At 33.4% G+C, this 18,528-nt stretch overlaps 1 protein-coding gene across 6 annotated transcripts in view; it reads right to left on the bottom strand.

Annotated features, from left to right (window-relative positions):
- LOC149085621 (SCY1-like protein 2) overlaps positions 1-18,528 on the bottom strand; it is a 390,639-nt gene that overhangs the window by 46,530 nt on the left and 325,581 nt on the right. For all 6 annotated transcript variants that reach the window (XM_089233764.1, XM_089233763.1, XM_089233765.1 and 3 more), the window contains 4 exons: positions 8,701-8,916; positions 3,523-3,639; positions 3,291-3,416; positions 2,972-3,148 (listed from right to left, as the gene is read on the bottom strand). In XM_089233764.1, coding sequence (XP_089089890.1) covers positions 2,972-3,148; positions 3,291-3,416; positions 3,523-3,639; positions 8,701-8,916 — 636 coding nt within the window. The remainder of the gene's footprint in view (positions 1-2,971; positions 3,149-3,290; positions 3,417-3,522; positions 3,640-8,700; positions 8,917-18,528) is intronic.

Below are 18,528 nucleotides of genomic sequence, written 5' to 3'. Positions count from 1 at the left end.
TAAAAAGAGGATTTATAAGTAATCTATGGGAAAAGTGTGAGATCATCGGAGACTTGTGAGATTTTGCAGATGTGATATAACAGCACAAACCATACTATAATATATAATACCCTCGTCTACTGCACCAGAGTTTTGAATAAATATCTAAACTCTCTTTAGGGACATGAAGTAAATATATATATATATACCGAACTCTTTATTACAGTATAGTTCAGTTGCTTATGAAACTTCCCAGACTTTCTACCCGAACCACAAGCTCTGTCTCTCTATCTCTCTCTCCTGTTCAAGATAACAGTATCAGGGAAACAAACGCATTTTATGCTGGCTTTTGTTTGACTGCTAGAAAGATTAATGCTCTGGTTTGTGGTTTGCATGTCTACACTTTTACCAGATATGCATGAACACAGAATATATTATATATTCCGCTCGGTATAAATTAGAATGGAAGCTGGAACAACATCAATTATATGGCTCTGGCTTGCAGAACAACGGACGTAAACGTTTTAGTAACTCAAGGCAAACACATGTTAAAAATATATCCATAACTTATGCTTCCAATGAAACAAATACTTTAAGATTTGCTTTTATTTCAAGAGAAGCAGAGGGTTTAGTTTATACAAATACAAATAAAAAGGCCACAACAGACAAAATACCCAAGGAGGAGGCTGAAAAAAGATGCCCATAAAAAATTATGAATGTCAAATATATACAGGCGTCTAGGGCGTATGGTATTTACTGGCGAACTGTTGATCCCAGAGGCGTATTTCTAATTATAAAAAAGCATCCAAGTAACGCGGGGACCTCATATATGTCATTCATGATGCAAGGGGTTGTATAGTTATCAAAATAAAAATGTTAAATGTTAAGAAATGTTCACTTTTTATAAGAACACCCTGTGCTTAACCTGTGCTTAAAAACCCAATAAGAAAGTTGTTGTCCTGTCTTTCCTGATGCGAACAAAAAATTTTCCCGTTTTGAAGTGAGAGTCACTGAGATATTCGAATTCAAAAAACGAAAAGGTTGGGTAAAATCCGCATTAAATACGGGTAAACCGTTTATCCGTATTTAATACTGTTTTTTCCAACTTTCCTCTGCTTTGAAATAAATATTCTGAATTTGATTGGAAAAATTTTGAATATGAATATCACAGTGAATGAATATGAATATCACAGTTAGAAAGGTGTTTTTTTTTTTGTTGGCAAAGGGAGCAACAACTTTCTAACTGGAGCACACGGGGACTGTATAAAAAATTATTTTTTTATCTTGATAACTACACAGCTCCTTGTAACATGAATGACATGCAGTATGTGAGTAACCAACATAATAAGAGAACTACAGCTATAATATACCCTTTTCCCTCCTCTTTTTATCATGTGGCAGGTTATTTCATTTCGACTCTTTGTCATGAACAGCGAGCAACTCCCGCTATATGGAGTATTTGCCTTTTTTGCTTTCTTTAAATTTTTTTCTTTGCTACTGAAGAAGGAACTTAGTATATGGAACATAATAGTTCCGAAACGCGTCTACCTTTAGTTCTCTTATTATTTTTTGTCTACTTGTGCTGGTTTCTCATGGTATATTCTCTCACAAGCAGAAGCTAATTTTCTCTAGTCTCTGAGTATATACTACACGTTATTTGGATAGTTTTTCCTAATTGTAAGCATGCCTCTAGGATCAACGGTTCGCCAGTAAAATACCATACGCACTTTTACCTATGCACCCTGTATACAGGGTGATTCAAAACCCAACGTACAAATTTTTAGGGGAGGTAGAAAACACAAAAGCAAAACAGAATCACGTAGGAATATATGACCGGAAACCCCCAACCTGATCAGCTGGAGGATAAACAAAAATGCAGAAATGACAAGCCAGTAACAGGTGGAAAAACTCTTTGTTTAGCGTTACTTTACGCGAGGACAGTACGTGTACACGTAAAGTTTCACAACAAGTGTTTAAAGTTCTTACCATCTATAGTTATGCACGCTTCACAACGGCGACGCATTGATTGTCGAACCCTTTCAAAAATACCTGGCATACGTTTGCAGCTGCGACGGAAATTCTTGCGACGAGATCGGCGTCAGAGTCAACTAGCGTCTGACCATGGCTTTCAGGGTCGCCCACAAGAAGAAATCCAGGCTAAATATCGCTAAATAAAGAGTTTTTCCACCCATTATTAGCTTGTCATTTCTGCATCTTCGTTTATCCTCCACCTGATCAGGTTGGGGTTTCCGGTCATAAATTAGTATGTGATTCTGTTTTATGTTTTTGTTTTCTACCTCCCCTAAAAGTTTGTACGTTGATTTTTTAATCATCCTGTATATGTAGTGTGTTATTTTGTTTATCAGAAACTCCAATCATCAGGAAAAAGTAATTTGGGATCGGATGCTAAAAACATGATGGAATAAATAAAACGGTAATTTTTGAATATTGTTAACTTGGAAGAACGCAGGTGACGGGGAAAAGATATGATCGAAATGTTTAAATTTTTGAACGGGATGGATAGGATGGAATTTGAGTTACTACTACACCGTCAACCGAGTGCTGCGACAAAGGGACACCAGTATCGATTAGTGAGAGCAACTCTGGGTTGGGGTGTCACAGGGAATATTTCTATATCAGGGTTATAAATAAATGGAATAGCTTACCCCGCATGTCGTGAATTCTACCACAATTGAAGCTTTTAGAAAGAAATACGATATTCATATAAATATCGGGATAAATCAAATAGCTATCCATAAGTAGATAAGGCAACCATCATTTTTTATGGGGCAGTGTGTTATATTTTATCATGCGATAGTTGCTTTTTTTGGGTTGCTGTATTTTAGATATTTTGACATCCATATTTTTTATGGGCATATTTTTTCAGTGTCACCTCGTTGGGTATTTTGCCTGTTGTGGCATTTGTAATTGTGTTACGGATAATTTATTCATAACAATAATATGTAGAAAAATCGCGTGCATCTTTTCGTACCTGAACAGATTTCGGCATACTGAAAACAGTTCGAAACACTGGTAAAATTTCTTTTTGGTATTCCTCCAATGAGCTTTCTTCGATCATAAAAAGTAATGGTTGGAGAGCTGCGGCTAGAACTTCTGGTGTTTGCAGTTCTGTTTTTAGAGACGGTAGAACATGTTGAAACCACAGTTTCTGTGAAAAGAATCGGCTCAAAATCAAAATATCCGAATGACAAAAGCTGGTCAATTATATTGCACTTGATATAAATTGAAATGTCACTTCATAGTTTCAGAATATGTGTTAACGTAATGTTAAAACAGAATTGGAAATATACCTTCGGTATACTGAGCAATGTCCCTTGAAGGTTATGGTAGAAATGAGACTTGTGTGTGGAGTCCTTCATTTGAATGACATCAAGATATTGAAGTGCGTGAACAGCTGGCTCCATAAAATATTTGATCTGCAATGAAATAAATGATACATTTTTTATTTTTATGTATATCAAACTCAAAATATTAGTGCAACATAAGTGAATTATGAAATAAATGATTATATTATCAATTAACCATAGAGAAGTTCTGTGCGTTTGGTCTCCTCCTTGGGTCGACATGCAGAAGGCTCTGAAGAGGTTCTTGAAGATGATGAGGCATTCTTTCCAGTAAATCGTTGAGGTTATTTTCCAGCTGAAAATAATCGTAGTAGTATAAATTCGGTATATAAAAATAATATAAATGGTATAGTTAAAAAGAATGTTTAAGCATTGTGTTTGTTTCATACGGGGTTTCACAAAGAAAGTCCGAAACGGATGAATTCTACGACTTATCATAAAATTATAGTGGAATATGAAAAAAAATGTCAGTAAAAAAAAGCGAATATTAGATGTTATAGTTTCCCTCCCGTAAAATAAAAATTAGAGAAATAAAAACCTTGAAAGTCACTGAAATTTTGTCCCTCTATATTTTTACATAAAGAAATTTACTCTGTAACATTTGAATAAAATTTCGTCAAGATATCTATAGATTCATTATTTAAACTCAATTTTAAAGTTTCAGAAAGAATGCAGAACTAATCGTAAAAGGAGGAAAATTAAGAATTTCACCTATCGATATCTTGACCAATATTCAATCGCTACATGGTCATTTTTTTAGTATAATAGAGAATGTCACAAATTTTGCTAATTAACTTAGTTTTGATTGGAGGACAATAAAAATTTAATATTTATTTCCTTTTCCCCAATTATCAATTTTACCAAAGCAAAATTATTAAAGCTGAATGTCTCTGTTAATGTTGGTAATTTTTCATATTTTCAACTTTAACTTTTAAATAAACCGTGTAATTTTCATCTATTTCGGACATTCCTCGTGAAACACCCTGTCCCAGAGCTACTCTCAGCGTCTGGGGCTGGCTCATGATCGTATATGTGTAATACCAAATAGTACCAATTTCTGCCAATGTATGAATCAATCATTACGTCCTCAGGTCGGATTAAAAGATTATGCCAGCGAGTAGCTTGTTACTACCCTGTATATTTGAGCATTGTACTTGTGGTACTAATTTAAGCATTTTTCTACGCAGTATGAGCCTAGCATTAGTGTAATTTGTTTTCCATACTGACTTTTCATCCAAAACAATCAATCCCAATTTTAAAAAAAAATTGTAAGGGATTTTTGCAAATCAAAGGTAGTTGTACTGGTACGAATTGAGTATAAATACAGGCCTATATCATATTCATAATTTAACCACTTCACGGATAAGATTTTGGCAAGAAATTTGGATAATCTTTATTTAACGAATGAGCGATAAATACGGTAACCTTGTCCTAACCTAACCTCATGTTAGAAAAAGGAACAGAGAGAAAAGAAAAAATATAAAAAGAAAGAGTATAATAGGTAATATAGATAAGAGAGTTTTCTTGGGAGACTTTTTTCACGCTTACCCTACGTGTTCTTTTTCGCTCTTACATGTATAGTAGAAAGATACATTATAAAGAAAGGAGGGAAAGAAAAAACAACTTCCGTAAATAATAGGGTTGCTATAAAGCTTCGCGGTGGTGGAGAGAGAGAAAAGAAAACACAGAGAACTTGTTTGAATTTATTTCACTGGTGTTTGGACGTAATATTACGCCCGCGATCATAAAGAGGTTAAATTTATACATAATGCAAAAATCTAGAAACTATTTATGGAAAAAGTTCTTGAACTGTTTCATAAATTCCGAACATATTTATTTGAGATTATTATCAAATTTCTATCAGGGTAGAAATTTCTTGAAATGTAGGAGTTCTCAAATGAGTGAATAAATTCATATCCTATACATAATAACCAAAAAATATGTTCGATATACAGTGAAACCTCGATACAACGATACTCTGTGGACCAAGAAAAAATATTGTTGTAGAGAGTTCTATCTCTAGAAGTAGCAGAAAATCATTGGGCACCACCAAATTTATTCTGTTGTTGGCATGTTTTCTGAATTGGCGTTGTTATATCACGTAAAATGCATTTATGAGTATTATATATATATATATATATATATATATATATATATATATATATATATATATATCCGCAACAAAAAATCTAATTGAATACTTGATGAATAAAATTCAGTTAGCTGTTTCACCCTGTAAAGTAGTTACCTGTCCTGTACTTTTACTACACAGAAATAGTTTCACGGCAACTTCATTAAAACTTGCAGAGGATAGATATGCTGCAAAATACTGATGTTTTTAAACATCCTCGAAAGTAAAAAAAAAACTAGTAAAGAATTCTAAAATAGTATTGAAGGTGATTTTGAGCAAAATATAAGAAGTATCGTTGCAGCAGTTACGAGAAATCTCCTCGAAAATACCGTTATAGAGGGATTTATCTTGGTAAATGATATCGTTGTATCGCGAGAAGTTTAGCATTATATAATAGGCAATTCCAAACGAGATTCGAAAAAAATATCGTTGTAGAGGTATTTTATCGTTGTATCGAGGTTTCGCCGTATAAAAACTAGATATTCGATAAAATAAATTCATATCAGCAGTGGATCTGATTGAATTTTTATCCGAGGTTTCCGCACACACAATTTTAACTTTTTAACATAAAGTTCAAGAGTTCTTTCAAATTTTATTTTGATTCCTTTAACGATAATTAAACAAATCTTAATCCATTATTAAATTATAAATTTTTTTTCCCCTCAGCTTTACTTTGGAGGAAATGTTTTTTTTAATACTATTAGTTATTCGGGAAGGGACTTTTTTTCTTTAAAGAAAACCGTGTGAAACTTTTTCGTTGAAAGAACACCACCTGAGATCACCGAGAGTATTTTCAGATGGTCAAAAAGCAGAGAAAAAAAAACTTAAAAAAAAACGAAACACATAAACAAAGTTCTAGTAATTGAAAAAAGATTATTTGAAGCAACAAAATACAAGTAACTTGTGAGTTGGTGAAAGAAAAGATTATTTTTTCTAAGAATTTTTTTTATGTTTTTTTTTTTTTTTTTTAGGAACTCATTTCGAATCATTTCTAATTAATCCGAAAGTTTCCTGTGGTGGGAAAAAGCGTCAACTCCGACAGCTAAAGCAAATGTATATCTGAAGCGTTAAATTATATAAGAAGTGGGGTTTTTTTTTTTTTTTTTTTTAATTCTTTAAGTAATATTTTTTTTCCTGCTTTATTCTGGATAAAGGAATGGCGGAAATGCGAGATAAAATAATGAAAAGAAAAGAAAAACTAAATTTTTCTACGGAAACTCTTTAAGGGAGAGCAGGATGCGAAAAAAAATAATAATAATAAAAGAATGATATACTTAGAGAAGAAAAGAAAACAATTGCTGTACTTGACGAGGCAGAAATTTACGGCAGGTTTGAAGCATTTCTTTTGATTTTTCTTAAATTAACGCTTGCCACCACCAAATGTGGGGAAGATGGAGACAATGAAGAAGAGGGACAGGGGGAACTCTCGGCAGAGACAAACTATTTCGGAAAATTTTAAAAACGTTTCAAAAATACTAATTCAATTTTCAGTGAAATAATTCGATCTTGAATTCGTCAGTTTTATTTAAATAAAAATGAAGGAAGCAAAGACTGTCCTCCCCCAGGAATTCCGACGATTTAGTAATATACTTTTACGATTCTTTTCAAATATATATATTTTAAAATAACATATTTCTTTGATTAATTTTAAAATTTTTGTTGAATTTAATCATTTACGGATATTTAAATCATTCGTCAGACAAAGACATTGGAATTGCATTCCTAATAATTTTTGTTCTTCATAATCATGATTCTATTTCACAATGAGCATAAGCCGTATCATCGTGTAGGGATAGCATACGTCGAAACATTTTTGTTGATGAAACAAAATAACTATGAATAGTTAAAATATGCCACTACGTTTTAAGGTGAATTAAAGTTTTCTGGAATGTTGAACAATTAATTCAGGTTTTAGAAAATATCGTTGATGAATTACCGCAACATTTCTAGAAGGATACCGCATTATCGTAAGCGCTGAACTTGCGAAAATCTGCCTAATAACGTTTGAAATTTATCAGAAACGCCGGATAACACGTGCGTGATGCAAATGTGATAAGTACTCTGATAATGTTTCAAATTGGTCAGTTTACCGGCGAATGTTTCTTTTGATAGTTATTAAGTAATCAAGTTGTGTACGTTGATAATAAAAAGGACATCCTAAATTAATGTTATCAAGATGTAGCTATCATTGCTAAAATTATCGGGAAAACATTACAAAAAAAACTGAACCCATGCACTGCATTGGCAAAAGTGCCACATGTCTCAAAATATAACTTCTAAACATAGATATGCCGTGGTATTTCTTCCAGAAATCATGATGCAATTTTTGTTGCAAAACATTCCAATCTCTTGTAAAATGATCCTAAATTACTGTAATCGCACAATGATTTCATTCATGTATTTATTCACGTGGAACCACGATTAGCAAAGACAAAATAATCTAAAACAAAAATACTGTTCTATTAGAGAAAAAATAGTATTGCACATAAAAGGTAATCAATTTTTAATAATCCCCAATCCTCTAAATAATTTCTGTTGCACATATTTCGATAATTTAAGAACATGTTTTATTTATAACATTATGAAAATTTTCTTAATTCTTAATTACATCAATAATAAGCAAAATATTGATCACGTACAAATACACAGCTTGCAAAAATAATCAAAAGTAAATACTAGCACATAAAGATATAAGGGTTGGGTTTGTTCAATTCATTTTTTAGGCACCAAAGTTCCTAATTAACCGCGTACTAACAAAATGAAATCAAGCTTTCCCCTTAGGTTCTACATTTTTTAACCACACTCCAATTAAAGCAAAGGTTTTATAATTAACTTCTTTTTTTTAATTACTAATGATTTTTTTCCGTTACCATTTAAAATGCAATTAGTCGAAGGAACTGACTTTTTCAAAAGCTCTGACATAAAATTCGATATTATTTACAAGGAAAGAAAGTTGACTTTAAGCCGAATGATGGGAAAAAATATTATAAAATGAAAGAGTGAATGTGTGCATGATGTGAAGTATAATGACTTCCTCATACTAGCGATGTATAGGGAAATGTAAGAGATTTCTCTCTACTATACATAGCAATTTGATGTAAATAGAATTCATGGGAAAAATGGTTTTTTTTGGGCGATTTTTTTCTAATTATTTTAATGCATGCAATATTTTTCGCACATGGATCGTATGAATTATGCTGGTTAATCAGATTGAATCACTCATACCATTTCGAGTTGCTTTTGGTATGTCGCACAACTAAGGTTGGATTCTAAAATAGACCTTCCTCCATTGTAAACAGCGCAGATTATCAAGCCAAGGGAGAACATGTCACTGAGTGGGCTGCATTTTGAGCTGGTCTGGATTTCAGGAGCTGTGTAGTCCAAGTCCGGTTGACCCATCTTCGGCAGCTTCGACGTGAATGGCTGGCAAGGCACCGGCTTCTGCAGACAAAAAACAAACGAACACATTATAAATCAATAGGAATGAATTTTGACGAAGACCAATAACCTCCTTCGCCAATAAGAAAACCACGGACCCACGTTACAGAATAATATTCAGTGCAAAGTAATGCAAAAACACTAAGTTGACTGTAGTCTCATCCAAGTCACGGACACCCTAATGCATCTTAAAGAACGCCTAAGGGGATCTTGTGGTCACTGAGGGAAACTTAAATTTTTCACCGAAGTTTCATTACCCATGATTCTGCATCGTTCTATAACCATTCTATTCCACATGCAAGAGTAAATAATACTTTGCTTGATATAATCACAAAATTAGACGAACGAAAAGGCAAATGCACCGAAGCGAGATGTCTAAAGAAACATGTTTATGGTTTTGCTATTCGCGGATTTTCTGTATTCACGGTTACTACCCGGAACGTAACCCCCACGAATACCGAGGAGCAACTGTACATTCATTTTCATTAACAAATTAATGAATGGGAAGACAAATATTACGCAATGAAAAATTAATATCCTGATATAAAATTTTCTATATCAAATAATAAATAATTCCGACAGGTAAATTTAAGTGAAACAATAATTCGATTTGGTTATATGGATCGTTAACATCAAGTGTAGATGCTATTTATTTTAATTGTTATTTTTGTCTAGCTTTTTCTCTATATTATTAAAAATTTGCACGTAAAAAAACACGTAGAATGAAATTATCTTATATCAGCTTTGGGTTGGCATAATTCATTTTTTAATTTAATAAATAAATATATTTGCACCTATTTGGCCGATATACTTCGTTCTTTTTATCTTTCTTTCAGGTCAAAAGAAATAAGAAGATTTACGTGTATCGCAAGAGCAAAGATGTCATAGGGTCGAGAGCATTTTACTAGCTTTTAGCTATTGCTCTCTTCCCTATCCCAGCTTTCTTCACCACATTATGAATTAACTATCCTACCCCGTGTCCATTCAATCATTTTTTCTTTCTCTTTGCATTTTCTGTCAAATATTGTAAAATATGTAATTTAATTGTAAACTCTAATTTGTATAGTATTATTGAAATTGACTGGGGACAAATAAATTATGTTATGTTATGTTATGTTAGCTTACAGTAGCCGAAACATAAATTACCGTGACGCAATTTAAAAAAATAAGAATTACCTCACATAATTATAGGAGTTAATTTTTAACGATAAGTTTGGATACATAAGGAAACGTCGTATTTGCAATTTTTTTCATCAAGTTTGGTAGTTTAAATTTACACTGCTCAAAACAATTAGGGGAGCACATGGTTTTAACAAAATTACGCAAAGATGTATACCGATAAGTAACATAAAATGAATCATCCATAATTTAAAGCCTAGCAGGAAACGGAAGAAGAAAACTTCATATGCAAATCAAAGTTCATGACGTCAAAAACCAGAAAAAGGCAGAAATCGGGATGTTGCAGAAACGTCTGTTTTACTGCCGTAACTGTGAAATTCGATTGAGCAGTATTTTTTTTTTTGAGACAAGGTGCCTTGAGGATGTCTCAACAACGTGATTTACCGGAATCCATGGCATGGCGTGTTATAGGCAGACTGGAATCCGGGCAAATACAACGTAGTGTCGCGGACGCTGTTGGAGTCGCCAGAAGTGTTGTTGCAAGGCTGTGGAATCGATTCCAAGAAACAATAAATGTTAGACGTCGACCAGGGCAAGGTCCGCCACGTGCCACTACAGCAACTGATGACCGGTATATACGGTTAACAGCCCGTCGAAACAGAACAGAGAATGCTACGCAGCTGCAAAGACGGTTGCTCTTGGCAACAGGACGAAGGTTGTCCAGCCAAACAGTACGTAATCGGCTTCATGAGGGAGGGCTCTATGCACGTAGGCCAATGGTCTGCATTCCGTTGACCCCACGCCACCGTGCGGCCCGAAGAAGATGGGCTGCTGAAAATCGAGATTGGGAGCAACATGATTGGAGCCAAGTGCTGTTTACAGACGAGTCCCGATTCAGTCTGGAGTTAACCCCGTATTCGTTCGTGAAAGGTCACAATACAGACGAGCTGGTTGGATGGTATGGGGTGGAATCAGCATAGGCGGACGTACGGACCTGCATATCATTCGGAATGGCACTTTGACGGCCCGAAGGTATGCAGACGAGATACTGCGACCTCATGTCATCCCTTACGCTGGAGCCATTGGAGATTCCTTTGTTTTCCAGGATGATAATGCCCGACCGCATAGAGCTCGTCTGGTGGAGAACATGCTTGAAGCTGAAACAATACAGCGTATGGAATGGCCAGCGTGCTCTCCTGACCTGAATTCAATCGAGCATGTTTGGGACATGCTCGGACGACGCATTGCTGCGCGACCAAGGCCGCCTGTTACTGTCCGAGACTTGCAGATTGCACTTCTTGAGGAGTGGAACAGTATGCCCCAAAGTCTGATCGATAACCTCATCGCATCCATGGCAAACAGGTGTGCAGCAGTCAGCTGTTCGAGGAGACCACACGCCCTATTAAAACTCATGCATCATGTCTAAACAGTACTTTTTTTTATCGTTTACATGTAACCAAATTGTTGCCCTAAATCATCTTTTCATGTTTTTTTCCATATTTTCAAAGAATTAAAGCTTAATTCCAAATTTTTTTACGTCTTTTTTCTGTGTTGCGCATTGATACGCGTGTACTATCCGTTGTATGCCAATACGTGGCTGTCTCGCACGGTTTTCTTCACTTTTTTGCTTGCTCCCTTAATTGTTTTAAGCAGTGTATTGCGACAGAAGCACTACTGAAAATTCAAAGGCGAAACCTTAAAATATAATTTAAGGGAAAGTGAGAAGCCAGAAAAATACGAAAAACCGTATCTGAAGAAACCATTTTTTCAACCAAGCTAGAATGTAACTATATAACTGTGAATCTGATAGGGGAAAAAATGCATTTTTCTTTACTTTGATTTGATTAAAAAGAATTTGTTGTAAATAAATAAATAAATAAATAAATAAATATATATATACATACACTGTGTATTGTGTTCATGTATACAGCAACATGATCTTCCGAATAAAATATCAAAGCTACTGGAAAAAATCCCCCCCCCCCCTAAGAAAAGTAAAAATAGCTATCACAAAAAATATTTTTCTTTTCTACTTTCATTTAAAATGTTGACAAAACATGATTATCCAGGAAAAAAACCTTTTAAATTTCAAAGGAGATAGCTTGTTAGCTTTCTTTGATGTATTTTGTGGCGTGAATTACTAAGAAATGCTCTCGAAAACAGACGAAGAAAAGACAAAAAAGAACTTGATAAAGCTGAAAAAACTCGAGTAATTTTTCATGTAAGAGAGAATAGCATTATTTCTAAACATTTTTTTTAAATCACGTGTTTACATTAATAGCTGTAAAAAATTACTCTTTGCGTTTGGGAACCTCATTAAATTGTCATACGAAAACCCGGAATAATCGTTAAGTAATATCAAGGTCTTACAAAGCTCCATTACCACAGCATAAAGCTTTATACGAAAATTAAATTTTAATTAAATATTTCTAAAATTTAATTTTTATTTTAAATTAGGAAATAAAATTTTATACAATCACACAAGAATATTACTAAGGGCTTACCGTCTAAAGTTATACTTGATGAATTGCTGTCGGAAAACTTTTAAAATAATGAGGGGAGAATTTTAATGAATTGCATAATAAACGTGAGTGCTATTAGAAATTTCTTTTATCTTTGTATGTTCACAATATTTTTTTCTGAATAATATCATCTGAAGTATGTACCTTTAATTGTATAATGCATATTTTATATAATTGTATGAGTGGAATAGTATCAAAAAATATTTTTATCATACATTTGCGTTGCATATTTTCTTCATACATTTGCGTTGTATATTTTCTTCATATATATATTTCATATTAAATTTAGATTCGTCACTTGTGATACCAACTGTTATAATAGTGACTGTGGCAAAACTTTTTTCAATATCTTAAAAAATATTTTCGATAAAATAGAGTAGGAAGAAAGACTTTCACTTTCAGTATATAAAGAATAATCAGAAAGTTCTGAATTTTTTAAGAAATTTTAAAATTGATAGTATTGAAACATTTGATTTTGAAAATTTGTTCACAAATATTCCACATGAAAATATCTTAAATATTTGTGAGAGTTTTTATGTAAAATACAAGAACATTATTCACTTTGATAAAAACTTTTGGAATAATTTGGTAAAATTTTGCATCTCTTCTCTTTGAGAACTACAGTACTTGCATAATGGCATCGATGTCTTTAAACAAATCAAGGGTATACCCATGGGCATTTGTTTTTCTAGTGCTTTTGCGAATTTATTTTTACATTTTTATGAAACCAATATTTTCGCTGAACACAAAATCATGGGTTTTAGATATATCGATGATCTCTCTTTTTTTTTTTAATTTTGAAAATTTTCTGGAATTAAGTGGTGATATTTACCTACGGACTTGAAGCGAACCAGTCATGACACCATTTCTGCGGCTTTCCTTGATCTTAAAATTTGTCTGTCTAATAGCATTGCTTATATTAGAATTTTTGATAAAATAAAATAATTTAAAGTTAATTTTATATCTAATTTTAATTTTAATATTAGTATTAGAATTCTGAAAAATATATTTTTTGGACTACTCTCTCTATCAAGAATTAAAAAAGCATGCAATAATGTAAATGATTTTCTTAAAGCATTTTCTCACTTTTTAAATGTCTTGAGTGGCAATGGTTATCCGTCTTCCTTTAAATGGGTTTCAAACTTCACCCACGTTTGTGACTTGCTAGTTGACGTCAAGTGGCTCATAATTTTGTGACATTACCATTAAAGAGTTGAATTTCAGGTAGAATTTCACATGTTTAATTTCCTATTATTACCAACTTTTTGAACACACTTTTGTGGAGGTGTCCATTAAATATTGTACTACTAATGTATTTTTCTTGTCTTTCTAGTTTTTTTCAATTTTTTCATTTTCTCATATTTGCTTTTTCGACCTCCAAAGCTTGTTTTCGCAAAAATGTCGGAAGAAGTGATGGTAATTCTATGCCTTTCTTTGGTTTACCATCATCAGAAACATTTTTACTTCTTGGGACAATGTGGGGGTTTCGCACTGGAGAACGGTCTCCTCATTGTTAAATTTATTTTATTTTCTGTATTTTTTCATTTTCTTCTTTTGTCTCCTTTGTTTTAATTTTACTTTTGTATACTTTACTGAAGATGATAGTCATATTTACCTATAAATAAAGTAACTTATATATATACGGGGTGATTATAAAAAAACTATCCCGACATACGGGCCCCTAACTATCATACCATTCACAGAAACTGAATGAAATTTTGGCATAAGGTATTTTGAGGTATGCGCTCAAGAATGATATGAAAAACAACAGTGTCACTCTAACAGTTACGGTTACAGTGAGAAAATTTCGAAAATATCAAATGGCAACACCAAGTTTTTGGTATTGGAATGTGATCTCCATTGTGAAAAACCCTAAATAGCGTTCGAACGGCAACTGTAGCATGAAAATCACCGGCGGTAGATAGACAAAAAGTGAGGACAACCAATAAGGACAGAGAAGCAGCATAAAATAAAGCATTTTATTGTGTTTCACAAATTTTCCACATGACCTTGTGGAGGACTAATCAGGCTGGGATCTCAGCCGAAGAAACGGTGTGACTAATGAAACGAACATTAATGCTCTCGTGCACGGCAAAGTCCTTTTTACTTTTTCCTTGCCTAGCTCCGAGGATTTTCGTGCTACAAGTGCCATTCCAACGCTATTTAGTGTTTTTCAGTATGGAGATCGCATTCCAATACAAAAAACTTGGTGTTGCCGTTTGATATTTTCGAAATTTTCTCACTGTAACCGTAACTGTTAGAGTGACACTGTTGTTTTCCATATCATTCTTGAGCGCATACATCAAAATACCTTATGCCAAAATTTCATTTAGTTTCTGTGAATGGTATGATAGTTAGGGGCCCATATGTCGGGATAGTTTTTTTATTATATCACCCTGTATATATATAAGTTACTTTATTTATATTTTCTTGGAATTGGAGTGGCTGTATGCAGGTAAAAATGACTATCATATTCAGTTATAGGCAGTTTCTTAATTTATTACTTTTCGAAAAACTTCACTGGGCCTTTTCTTTTTGTGAACTTATCTAACACTGATTTTAGTATCCATATTTTTATAAATTGCAATCACAGTGGTGTATCATATGCGGTAATTGTTTCGAGAAAACGTACCAGAACATTTTGGAGAGTACAACATCCTTGATTGCGTGTGATATTTTATAATATAATTATATATTATAATAATATGCATATTTCTGTTATTTGTAATTTAACTGAAAACTAGACACCACCTGATATATAAAGCTCAGTCTGATTATTTAAATTTTTCCCTTGAACAACATTAAACATTAAATCAAGGAAATCTTAAAAAATGTTTTCAACGTACGAGGAAAAAACTGCATAATTAAATATATTCGTAAATGGATTAACAAACTCAGACTTGTAGACAACTTCTTCCAAAAGAAATTTAGTTTACTTTAGGCTGAATGGGGATTTTATTAATGGAAGGAAATTGAAAGCATCGTTATTTTTTCGGGTTTTCTTTTTTTTAAACTAAATATTTTTTTATTTGCTGGAAGGACTTATGGTTACGCATAAAAAAATCAGTAATAAGTACAACAAGAAGTAGCTTTGTATTTTTGCAAGTATGGAGAGTCCGAGAAAATTATTCAGAAATGATGAAGAAACAAATTTGTAAAACAAATCAACTGTAGAGTAATACCCTGTAGTTACGCGATAGATGGAACCGACGATAACAGTCGGAGTGAAATTTTTCAGACACAAACACAGATAGAGAGGGAGTTGCTCTAGACCAGTGATTCCCAACGTGGGCGATAGAATGTTCCAGGGGAGCGGTAGAAGCTACGGGTACAGCATAGGATCCTATGGGTTGGATTGCGTTGGGGAGCGGTGGGAGAAAAAAAATTCTGAAGAAGGGGGTGATGAGACAGAAAAGGTTGGGAAACTATGCTCTAGACCAGCGGTTCTCAACCTTTTTTGACCCACGGAGCCCTTTCCGGTGTATAATTTCTATGGCGGAGCCCCGTAGGATTATTTTTTATTTATTCATCTAATTTACTGAGTTATTTTTATTATTCAAAAATATTAATAATTATTATTTTTTTAATTTACTGAATTTTGTTATTTTCCTCGAGTGGCCGCGGAGCCCCTGGGAGTTCACACGGAGCACCTGTTGAGAACCGCTGCTGTAGACCAATTTAAACAGGATTGCAGCATGGGCAAATGAATGGAGCATGACGTTTAGCGTTGACCAAATGCATGGTCGCCCATTTTGGTTCGAACAACCCACGGTTCTCTTGCGAGTTCAATGGTGTCACTATCCCGGATGCAACTAGGGTCACCGATTTTGGAATTCTCATTGACGAGCGACTTAGGTTTTCTGAACATTGTTCAGCGGTGGTCAGAAAAGCGACTAGAATGCTTGGTTTCATTTTCAGAAAGGTCTCTTCGCGTTCTCTTAAAGTCATTCTTCCGCTTTTCCGAGGCTTAGTTCGTCCTGGACTGGAGTATGCTGGGAGGTTTTGGAGACCATACCTACAGAGGGACATAGACCTGGTTGAAGAGAGTGCAGAGAAGAGCTACGCGTGTGGCCTTGTTTACAACATACAGGCCTTGAGTTATGAAGAGAGACTTCATTTTTTGAATATGTTTACATTGGAGGAGAACGCAGGTGTCGGAGGGAGATGATCGAAGTGTTTTCGATTCAAAATTTTTAACGGGATGGATAGGATGGACCATGATAAGACAATTCATGGTCATTAGCATGACAATTCATGGTTCATGCTATCCGCCAAATAATTATTAATACACCCTCAATCGACTGCTTTGACAAAGGGGACACATGATTGGTAAGGGGAAATTCTAGGTTGTGGTGTCGGAGGGAATTTTTCTCTAATAGTGTTATTAACAAGTGGAATAGCTTACCCTCGTGGGGTAGTAAATTCTAACACAATTAGCACGTTTAAAAAGAAATAGGATAAACATGTGGTAAAACAAGAAGCTATCCATACTTAGGTAAGACAACCATAAATATTTTTGCGGACATTGTATTATATGTTATCGTGCATATATACTCGTTAGTTTTTATAATTGCATTTTCAATTGGGTTGCTGTATTTTAGAAATATGTGACATCAAAATATGTGTTATGGGCATCTTTTTCTCCAGCCACCTCGTTGGGAAATTTGCTTATTGTATTCGTATGTGAATATAGCGTCTAGTACATTCTCATCTAATTCTGATAAACAACGATACTGAGAAAATATAACCGAAAAATGATTAATTTCGAACAAAATAACCTCGTCTGAGAGACAATTACACATGAAATGTATTCCCAGGATACTAGATGGCGACACAATCAAAAAAATATTTGTAATAAACTGATTCGGGTAATGAAGTTAGAAATTTGGGCATGTGAGAACACCAAACATTATTCAAGTATGTATACGCACTAGCACCTTGTTCACTGCATTTGTGTGATGTGATTATTTCCTTCTTAAAAAAATCGAACATACATTTGAACCTATTCTGCTACAAAAACCAAATAGTTGATGTTTATAGTTTTTCAGAAATATAAATATAGAAGTAAAAAAATTATATGATAATTCCATCAGGATGAATTTTTTTGGCAAATCATAAAATTTTAAAAAACTTGATAAATACTCAGTTCACGTAGTTAAAATACTTGATTTTTTCATTTCCATCTAGAATTGAAAGAGAAAAAAACACGAAACAAATTTAATTCGTTATTTCTTACTTTATTCGTAAATGTCTTTAATTTTAATTTAACTGAGGGAAAAAACTCATTTCACGTGTCATTTAAGAATGACAAACTGCAGCAAGAAACTGTGAAACGAGGCTTTTCCGCTCTGCATTCTTATTTATAAAGTGATTAAAATAACCGACGAGTGTGAATTTCGAAAACTCTTTAAAAAGAGGTTCTCTTCAATAATTTTCTTATCTTGTTTTCGAGAGCAGTTTCTATGTAAAAAATATATCACTAGTAAAAATATATCTATATCTGAACAAGTCTCCTCTCCCTCAACACATAGTGACAATGAAAAAAAATAAATATAGAATCGGCACAAATCTATTTTTTGATAATATATAAATAATCAACTCTGAATACTTTGATGTAACATTTATTAATATAAAAATATGCCAAGTAAAATATATAAACATGTGTCATTGAAAATAAATCTGTAAAATTTTCTAAATATAATAATCAATAAAATTCCAATTAATCATAATTTTTTAAGTAAAATTATCATTACAAACTTTAAACTGGTGAGTGATGTTTTAATGTTACATTTTCATGACACCCTTGAATTTATACACCAACTTATGTGGTTGGTTAAAACTCCTTGAACTTAAATAAAAAAATGACACCCTTGAAAAAAATAATCCATTAAAATTTCACAGACACTGTTGATTTACAAAATTGATAAAAAGATTGCAATGCTTTATTTGAAAAAGAAATCGCATGTGAAAAATT

Source organism: Pholcus phalangioides, unplaced genomic scaffold (assembly GCF_987345545.1).
Source record: "Pholcus phalangioides strain wild (caught in Gottingen) unplaced genomic scaffold, Ppha-v1.0 ptg000007l_1, whole genome shotgun sequence".
In the NCBI taxonomy this organism is placed as follows: domain Eukaryota; kingdom Metazoa; phylum Arthropoda; class Arachnida; order Araneae; family Pholcidae; genus Pholcus; species Pholcus phalangioides.
The sequence above is the reverse complement of the archived record's forward strand: the minus strand, read 5'-3'. Positions and strand labels throughout refer to the sequence as shown.